This window comes from Alexandromys fortis, unplaced genomic scaffold (genome assembly GCF_014885135.2).
Source record: "Alexandromys fortis isolate MF-2015 unplaced genomic scaffold, M_Fortis_MF-2015_v1.1 scaffold_2_1_26212458, whole genome shotgun sequence".
NCBI lineage: Eukaryota > Metazoa > Chordata > Mammalia > Rodentia > Cricetidae > Alexandromys > Alexandromys fortis.
The window spans coordinates 1,643,087-1,652,902 of NW_026067930.1; the positions used below are offsets into that span (position 1 = coordinate 1,643,087).

Consider the following 9,816-nt stretch of genomic DNA (forward strand, 5'->3'; position numbering starts at 1 on the left):
AGGCGTCTGTCCCTCTCCACCTTACACACCGTGGGTCAGAGGCCTGCCGTTCCACCGTGCATCCTGCCGCCAGCCCGAGGTGCCAGCAACTTTGTTGACTGAATTCCTGAACCCGTCCCAACCACAGGATAAAAATAGTGCTCCCGGGCAGCTCGGAGTCACCCGTGTCAGGATGGTTAGAGGTCCCCGTTCCGAGGACTCCAGGCCGGTCGGGCCGGGTGCGGGACACAGCCAACTAGGCCACCTAGCAAAACCGAGACGTCGAGGGAGTCCCCTGGGCGCGGGCCTCCTCAGCTTCACCACACTCTTTGGCTGTGCAATCCTGGGACCTCGGGGCCTGGTGGCAGAAGTCTGACGCTTGGTCTCGCGCCCTCCGTTGTGCAGTCCCACGCGGCCGCCACCAGGGGGCCCTGCCCACTCCTCTTGCCGGAGGCCCATCCCCACCCCTTCCCACAGCTGTTTCCCGCAGGAGATTGACAGCTGGGCTCCGGTTGCCATGGGGATAGGCAAATGAGGGCGTCAGGGCTGGGCTTCCGATTGGCCCGGGGGCGCCGGCCCCCACCTGGGGAGGCGGGCCCAGGAGCGCGTCTCTATAAAGGCTTGCACGGCTCCGCACTAGGTCGAGGGAGGCGGGGCCGGCTGGCAGCGCGGGTGGGGCCCGGGGCGGGGCGGGAGAGCCCCGAGCGCGGCAGAGCCCCGGGCGCGGCCTCTGCACCCTCCAGGCTGGGACAGCGAAGGAGCAGGAGGAGGAGCGCAGAATCGGGGCCCTTCGCCCGCCCGCAGCGGGCCGGGGGGCCGCCCGAGAGGCCTGGCCGGCGGCGCTCCCTGAGCGCAGCCCGGAGTTGACTGCGCGAAACTTTTCCTGCACCCTTCGGCGGCGCGACCAGACGCTGCGCTCACCGCGACACGAACCTCGGCCCGGGGGGGAGCTAGGGGGAGAGAGGCCCACGGCTCCCCCCGCTCCCCCGCCGTCCGTCGGGGCGCGGCCGGGCGCGGCGGCAGCAGCGGGGCTGGGGCCCCGGGCGATGGCCGCGGAGCTGGCGATGGGTGCAGAGCTGCCCAGCAGCCCACTGGCCATCGAGTACGTCAACGACTTCGACCTGATGAAGTTCGAGGTAAAGAAGGAGCCGCCCGAGGCCGAGCGCTTCTGCCACCGCCTGCCGCCCGGCTCGCTGTCTTCGACGCCCCTCAGCACGCCCTGCTCTTCGGTGCCCTCTTCGCCCAGCTTCTGCGCACCCAGCCCGGGCACCGGCGGCGGCGCGGGCGGCGGGGGCAGTGCCGCTCAGGCCGGGGGCGCCCCGGGGCCGCCGAGCGGAGGCCCCGGCACTGTCGGGGGCGCCTCAGGAAAAGCGGTGCTGGAGGATCTGTACTGGATGAGCGGGTACCAGCACCACCTGAACCCCGAGGCGCTCAATCTGACGCCCGAAGACGCCGTGGAGGCTCTCATCGGCAGCGGCCACCACGGCGCGCACCACGGCGCGCACCACCCGGCGGCCGCTGCGGCCTATGAGGCCTTCCGGGGCCAGGGTTTCGCGGGCGGCGGTGGCGCGGACGACATGGGAGCCGGCCACCACCACGGCACCCACCACACTGCCCACCACCACCACTCTGCCCACCACCACCATCACCACCACCACCACCACGGCGGCGGCACGGGCCACCACGGCGGAGGCGCGGGTCACGGCGGAGGCGGCGCGGGCCACCACGTGCGCCTGGAGGAGCGCTTCTCCGACGACCAGCTGGTGTCCATGTCGGTGCGGGAGCTGAACCGGCAGCTCCGCGGCTTCAGCAAGGAGGAGGTCATCCGACTGAAACAGAAGCGGCGCACGCTCAAGAACCGCGGCTACGCGCAGTCGTGCCGCTTCAAGCGGGTGCAGCAGCGGCACATTCTGGAGAGCGAGAAGTGCCAGCTCCAGAGCCAGGTGGAGCAGCTGAAGCTGGAGGTGGGGCGTCTGGCCAAGGAGCGGGACCTGTATAAGGAGAAATACGAGAAGTTGGCGGGCCGGGGCGGCCCCGGGGGCGCGGGCGGGGCCGGCTTCCCTCGGGAGCCCTCGCCGGCGCAGGCTGGCCCCGGTGCAGCCAAAGGCGCGCCCGACTTCTTCCTGTGAGCTCGGGACCCTGGGCCTCGCCGCCGCCGGGGACAAGTTTGCGCAGGCCGCCCCGGCCTCGGCTCGGACTCTGAGGCCCGGGGCGCGCGTGCGGGCGGTGCTGCTGCGGTGGTCCTCCCGTCCGCCCTGTGCGTCCCGCCGCGATGCCCCAGTTCCAGGTAGCTACAGCGGTGCGCCTCCTCCGCCCGTCCCCTCAGCTCTGAACGTTCTCCGGGTCGCCGTCTAGACGTTATTGAGGTCCCTCGGCGCGCCGAGAATGGTGAATACTAGGGGAGACCGAGCCAGGTCTGACTTCCTCGGCAACGACCACTTGAAGACGTGGAGCGCACTTCTGCGTCCAGACCTCCGCCCACCCGCAGCGGGGCCGCGCTGCCACCAGCTCCCGGTAGCCTCCGCTGGTTCTGCGCTCCCCCGTCGTTTTTCAGTCTCTTTCCTAGCCCTGTTTTTACTCCTCCCCATCCTCCTTTTTAAAGCGGTCTTATTTTCGCAACATTAGTATTTATTTTGCTTGGTAATTAGAAAAGCCGGAGGAATCCCCTGGTCCCCGTGCGCCCTCGGAGGTCGGCGAGTGCCCGCATGTGCCCTCGCTCGCTCGCTCACTCCGAGGGGTCCGGCCCTGCCTGCCCTCCAGCCCGCTTGTCCCCACCTTGTCCGGTTCTCCCTGTAGAGGAAGCCAAGGAACTTACCTGCGTGTCGGTCCCACAGCCCTGCTATACTCGACTAGGGGAGGGGGGTGGGGAGGGTGGCCGTGCTCAGCCGGGTGGGGGCTGGCCCGGACTCCCGCGCTGCTATTTCTCTATGCACCAGATCGTATTTATGACTCCTGGGGAAATATATCTTATTTTAACCCTCCAGAGAAGCGGAAGAATTTTAAAAGTAATGCACAGTTATAGAAGAAAAATTTTTAAGAGGAGGCTTAGGCCTGAACCTCCTGGCATGGGCGGGTGGTAAGGTGTTTTTATTTAATTTAAATTGTGTTTCGTTTGTGGAATCTTTTTTAAAGCTTGGTCGCTTTTTGGACTAGCCGGGGGAGAGGCCCGGAGGTTAGGCACTCTAAGCTGGGCGATTCTGCACCGGCTGAGATCTGGTTTTTCGAGGTTTGGCTCCGGTGCTCTGAGGCGCCTTCCGTCCTCCCGCTGCTCCCAGGCGGCTCCTGCTGAGCCTTCTGAACAGGACGCTAAACAACTCGTTGAAATAAGAAATTTGTCTTGTTGGTTTTGTTGTGTTCTTTTTTTTTTCATTTGTTACGAAACTGAGGAAAGGAAAAAATTTTAAAAAATAAATCTGTTTAGATCCAAAAGTCACTGGAACCTGACTAGCGTGTCTGTGGCTTTCATTTTATATGTGTTTCTCTTTGAATAGAAAAAAATATGGAAGTCCATGGATTGAGTTTTAGCAAGATCAGGGAAAGATTGACCAAGAGGCAAAAATGCATGTCAGTAGCCAGTTCTATGATTGGCTTCTAGGAGCCTGGGCTCCTTTCGAGGCAGGGCAGGGCAGCAGAGGCTGCAGGCGTCAGCAGTGCTGAGTTCAAGTGCACTGCAACCTGTCCTGGTGGCCCGAGCTGTCCTGGCCTTTCTTGCCAGCTGTCCCTCTCCCCGGGGATGGATGGCCCAGTCTCTGTTCTCCAAAGGGTGCAAGCCCCACCTAGGTAATAAGAGAGAGCTCTGAAAATCTCACCCTTCGAGGCTGTGGGCAGCTAGCTACACTTTTAGATGACAGTCCCCTCCCTTCATTAGAGTAGACTGTGAAGGTCCGCAGTTTGCAAACTTAGAGCAAGCGGGAATTCTGCCTAGCGTGGGGCACTCGGTCGGAAGTCAGAAGCTCTACTTCTGTGACACTACAGCTTCAGTCTTGAGAGAATCACCCGAGTTTGAGTCTCAATCCCAGGTCCCAGAAAAGCAGGCTTTGTCTGCCGCTCTTTTTGCCTTAGAATAACTCAGAGGGCTGTGTAGCACCCCAGGCTGGGAGCAGCTGAGCCAGCATTTTTGGGAGAAAATGCTGTTGGAAAGGGAGAAACAGACACTGAGGGTTGAGCTAAAAGAACTAACTCAGTGTGAGGCGAGACTTGCGGGTTCCAACTACAGTGGGGAAGTTCACACAAGTTGTCTTCCCAAGAAGGGGCTCTGAGTTGAGGGAAGCGCTGCTACTGGGGGCCCAATGGTACATCTAAGTCCTAGTCAAGAACAGGACCCAGGGCACCTCTGTTCCCCTCCCATTGCCCGGAGTCATTACAGAACCACCCTCTTGGAGGAAGTTCAGAAATGGGTCCTGAGTGACCTCTGCTGGACTTCTTTTGGGGAGAAATGGCAACAGCTGTGTCCACCTTTGCCACCCAGCACCCTGGCCTCGCAGCATCCAGTACTCAAGGTTTTGTCTCTGAGCATCTGGGACTCCGGCTGGGTGTGGTACTCAGGAGCCACTGTGTGCTGTTGTCCTCTTGGGGTTGCTCGGTGTTCTCGCCCTATTTGTGAAGGATTAGATCTCAGTTCACTTGCCTTCTCCCTTCTCCTTGCTCTTCACTCTGGTTTTCCTCTGGGAGTGAGGCTGAGGCGTACAAATGAATGTGAACCTTTTGGTAGTCATAGCCACTCACTCTGGGAGTTAAAAGATTGCCTTTTCTAGAAGCCTTTTGGGGAGCTCAGAAACCCCATGCATGGGGATTTCTTTGGCTTTCTCTTGTCCTGTGCGGGGGGGGGGGGAGCACTTACCTGTGTGCATAAGGCGGGTACTCTTACACAAAGGGCTCCCCCTCTTTTTTTCTTTTTGGTTGTCTGAAACAGGGTTTCTCTGTATAGCTCTGGCTGTCCTGGACCCCATGGACCCCATTCTGCGGGTCAGATTGTCCTGGAACTCAGAGATCCACCTGCCTCCGTCTCCCAAGTGCTGGGGTTAAAGCCACCACAGCCGGCTTAGGACTCCCATTTTTTAAAAAGGTCTCAGTGTGTTCCCTAGTACCTTACTGAGGACGAGGTAGTGAGGGTGGGAGGGTTCAGGTATCCAGTTTCCTGGATCAGAGGTTGGGGTGAGCTGTCAGGGACTTTGAGGAGCCTTAGTGTTCCACTTAAGATGATCTTGAGAGTCCCGCAGGTGCCAGTGTACATGTGTGTGTGTGTCGTGTACAGATGTGCATGCTTGTCCATTCTGTGTTGGTGTGTCAGGGCAATAGCAGTACCAGGTATCAGCCATGACCTGTCTGGACCACAGGGCCCAGAGGACAGTATAGTTCTGGGGCAGAGCCACAGGTGACCACAGTCCGGACAGTGGAATTAGCCTTCATTTAATGCCTTGTTCGGTTCATCCAGGACCTTGTCTGCTCCCCAGGTGCCCCAAGAGATGTCACCAAGAGAAGCCTGGTGTTTCCTGAGCCTCAGTATGGGGAGCCAGAGCAGATCAGGCCTCCAGTCCTCTACTACCAGCCATTCCTGTCTGAGGATGTGGGGCGGGGTGGGGTGGAGTGGGAGAGATATCTTGCTGATGCGGCTGCGTAGAGACCACAAGATCTGCTCGGGTTTTATCCCACACCCTGCACCCAAGCATCTCCTCCCCACATCCTTCCATCTGCCTCCTGGGGACCAACAGGGCCTAAAATGACCAACAACAGATGTAGCAAGAGAGCCCAGCTGTGCCCTGGAGGAAGGTTTGAGGCTGCTTGGCCTTTTCCTGTGGTCTGCAAAGATCCCACAACACAGCATGGACTCCAGCAGACTGAGAACTTCAAGCCTGCAAACCTGGCTCCATGAGTCTTATTGTGCTCCAGGTAGCCCTGTCCTGGCCCTGCTGCTAGTTCTGGGCAGCTCATTTACCAGCCCCTGAGCTGCTGCGCATGGAAGACTCCACCTCAGCTACAGCTGGGTGCTTCTCTGCCTTCCTCCACTTCTTCCCCTGCACACTGAAGCCCCCACCACCCATCTCTTATTTATAGCCAGCTCTACAGTTGGGGCAAGACAAGACCTGCGTGTCTCCAGCACATGGAGTGCACACCACAACGCGGTGTACACACACACGGGCACCAACACTTGGAGATGTGCACGCAGATAGCCACACATGCAGAATAAGTACACACAGACACCTCCCGTCCCAGTACATGCACAAGGCACAAGGCTGACTCCAAGTAAGGGCACAGGTCCTCTAGTCCACACCAGCAGGTGAAGGTCTATGGGCCTCACACAGCTGCACAAGGAGGAGGAGCAGTGGTTTCAGGAGAGATGGTCCCCTGGCACAGGCCAGACAGGCAGGCAGAGCAAGCGTGGGGATGAAGCTGGCCATACCTCAAGCTAGGGTTTCCTTACCAGCAGCCTGTCCTGGAAAGAGTAACTGTGGGAACATTGCACCAGCCATGAAAGCCACAGGGAAAGGGACACCGATCCTGCTGGATCCACAACTCTCTTGTTCGTCCCCCACCGACCCTGTCCTTAGGACCCAGCTGCCTGATCAGCAGTTTGTGAGGACATGGAATCAGGCTAGAGACCAGGGATGCCCTGTTGGGTGCAGGCACTAGGTCTCTGCCACGTACTCTTCCAGATTCTAGCCCAGTCCAGGCCAAGGTAGAGAGAGGCCAGAGATGGGAGGGTGCACCATAACCCATCACCACCATCCTTCTGCCCTTACCTCCTGAGAGGCATGTCCTGGAAAAAATGTAGCGCCTAGAGAGGCGATTCATTTATTTGAGCATTGATTGAGCATCTACTGTGTGTCGAGGGCTCTTTTAGGGGGTGACATTATTCTGGATATGACAGAGCCAACCCAGAGGTGAGAGATGAGAGTCTCCTTGAAGAGGCAGAGAGAGAGCCAGGATGGGATAGCCTGGGAAGAATGTCCCATCCTGAGGGAACTGGGAAGCATCAGAAAGGATGTACAGGTTATGGGCATCCTCAGCGACGGTGGGGAAGAAGCGTTGGCTTCCTAGATCTGCTCTGTGATTAGAAGGGGGTCATACTAAACCCCAACTATCAGGGTATCCTGTGGTGGAGGCCAGTGGCTACCCTAGGAACCCCAAGGATCCTCTAGGGTCCACTGAGAGATGTATGAAGTCAGAGCTTCATCCCCACCACTAGCCAGCGAGGACCAGCCAGAGGCAGGGGTGCAGAGGAGAGGAGGCGAGGCAGATCAGGGCCGGAGTAAATAGGGAGATCGTGAAGTGTCTGGGGCAGAAGGGCCACAGGAAGGCAGTAAGGCGGAAAGGAGAGACCTTTGGTCGACAGGAGGAGAAAGGACGGAGACTAACGCTTGCACTCTAGCCCTGTGCATTCCCGCCCTGCCGAATTGCAGGCACACAGCACACTACAGTGTAGGAGCCAGCACAGCAGAGGCAGAGTAATTTGCGACTGGCGGCTCAGCGCCTGCCTAATTCACATCGACACTGCTCAGCTGCTGAGGGCTTGAGCTGTCACAGCCAATTAGCCTGGGTCTGGGGAGCTGGGGAGGAGTGTGCTGGGGGCAGGCTGTGGGGACCCGTGACCATAGCCAAGACTGCAGCCCTGTCCTTGATGTCAGCGTTGTCACTAACTTCAATGCCCCCTGAGCCTGCCTCCTTCTGACCCTGGTGGTCACTTCTATGCTGGCGGCTGTGGCTCTTGTTCACTGACACCAAGGTCTAATGTCCTGAAGACGATTAGAATCAGGTCTAGCCTGGGGTGGTTCCTCCCCAACACTGAGCATCACCTTGGCCAGAGCTCTGACACTCCTCTGTCCTGCATCCCTCAGTGCTGCCTGGCGGGCGGGTGCCAGTCACCAGAGACCTACCCTGCCTCAGCAGCACCCCCCCATCTACAGGCTCACAAGGGCAGCCCACTCTTTCCGTCCAAACCTGTCCTCAGAGATGAGCTGGAGACACACACGACCTGTTTGGACTCCTAGGAGTGGTCTTGTGGCCACTGACTATACTGATGAAGTTGCTAAGGCAAAGAGAGGTCAAGTATTACCCAATGCCACCTAACTAGTGTGCTGCCCCTGGTAGCTTTGAGGCACCTCTTAGGGCTCCTTTTGGTGGCACAGCTACCGTAGACCCCACCCAAGCCTCCCCTGATTGACTGGCCAGACCTCTTTAACCCGAGTTAGGCCGTCCCTTGGTGGAAGTCACCACCAAGTCTTTCAAAGCTAGGCCATCATCGCTGCAATCTAGGCAGTGGGGGCTGTTCCCATTGCATTGCCCACTCATTGCCCGGCCTGATGCCCCAGTCTTGCCTGGCTGGCATCTCCCACTCCTCCACTACAGTTCTTTGTCAAGGTGGGGTGTGACTTTGGCAGGTTCCCTTGAGAAGTAGCACTTGTAGACGCACGCATATCTTGTGTGTCTTGGTGTGTGAGACGCTGACTGGGCTACCCCAGGGACCTGGAGCAGAGCAGGATCACTGGGACCTGAGAAAGTCAGAGCGGCAGGTAAGTGTTGCACCCCACAGGGGACAGTGCAAGCTGTGTGGCTCAGCTCAGAGGATGGAATCAAAGGTGCAGATATGGGACCACAAAAGTGAGCAGGAATGTGAAGGGCTTCAGGAAGTCTGGGGGAGGAAAAGAGGGGTTAGGAAAGAAGGGGTGGGGGAGGAAGAAGAGGAGAAGGGGGCTTGCTTGGGGGGAGAGAGATGAGGGAAGAGGAGGGGTAGAGGAAGGAGAAAGGGAAGAGGCAGTGAGGGGGTAAAAGAAGAAGGAAAAAGAGGGACAAAGGAGGGAGGAGGGAGGAGGGAGGGCCCGGGGAGGAGAAAGGAAGGTATAAGAGAGGGAAAGAGGAAAGCAAGGCTAGGAGGGAGAACACAGAAGAAAGGGGGCTAGGAGGGAGGAGGAAGGGGAGGGGAAGGGGAGGACGGTAGGTACTGGGGAAGAACAGAGCTAGAGGAAGAAAAAGGAGAGGCGGGGGCCCAACAGTGAAGGAAAACGCAGCTCGGATGTCTCACTGGGCATAAGCAGGACACCTGCTTCTGTGGCCGTCAGTTTTGGGAAGGCAGCCCAAGCTGTGAGGAAGAGGCTTCCGGCTGTGCACCCATGACAGCTTCTAGGCATCTGAGGTGTAGTTCCAGTTATTCTAAGCCCTGTGTGATAGGAGCTGTTGTAATTGAATCCACGTCCCCCTGTGTCCTAGGGGACTGAGTGGGCCAAGAGGGGTGGCAATGATGGTCTCAGCAGGGAAGGAGACACAATCTGCACCTACTGCACAGTCCGGCTAAGCCCACTCCCAGCTCTGCCACACCCCCTCAATGGTAAAAAGGTATCTATTGAGTTGTTCCCCACCCACCCCTCCATGGAGGGGTGTGGTGAGAACTGGCAGGTCTCTCCAGCATCCTTAATCTGAAAAGCTCTGACAAAGGAGGACATGAAACTGGTGCCAGGGTGGCCCCCGATCCATGTCAGAAACATCAGGTGCTGGGACCTCAGAGTTGCCTGTCCATACGGATGAAACTCAGCTCATCTCCGTCCATACCCTCCTCCCTGCACTCTGCAGCAGGGGCTGATATGTCCAGAATGAGCCTGTCCCCCGTGGGTCCTATGAGCCTGTCCCCAGTGGGGGTCCTATGAGCCTGTCCCCCATGGGTCCAATCCAACAGGCAAAGCCCAGGACTACCCAGTCCTGGAGGTGGTGTTCTGGGGAGAGTCTAGTCTAAACCTTCAGTGTATTTTTTTTTCTGTTGAGTCTGGGTAACAGGGTTGAACACTTGGGAGCCCTGGACTTGGGGTCACATGGAGATCAGAATCCAGGGAGGATGATCTTTAGAAC

General features: G+C 58.6%; 1 protein-coding gene across 1 annotated transcript; it reads left to right on the forward strand.

Moving 5' to 3' along the window:
* The first annotated feature begins 637 nt into the window (after positions 1-637).
* On the forward strand, positions 638-3,413 carry Mafa (MAF bZIP transcription factor A). Its single transcript, XM_050145128.1, has one exon. The coding sequence runs from the start codon at positions 1,026-1,028 to the stop codon at positions 2,106-2,108; it is 1,083 nt and encodes a 360-aa protein (XP_050001085.1). The 5' UTR covers positions 638-1,025; the 3' UTR covers positions 2,109-3,413.
* Positions 3,414-9,816: the final 6,403 nt, after the last annotated feature.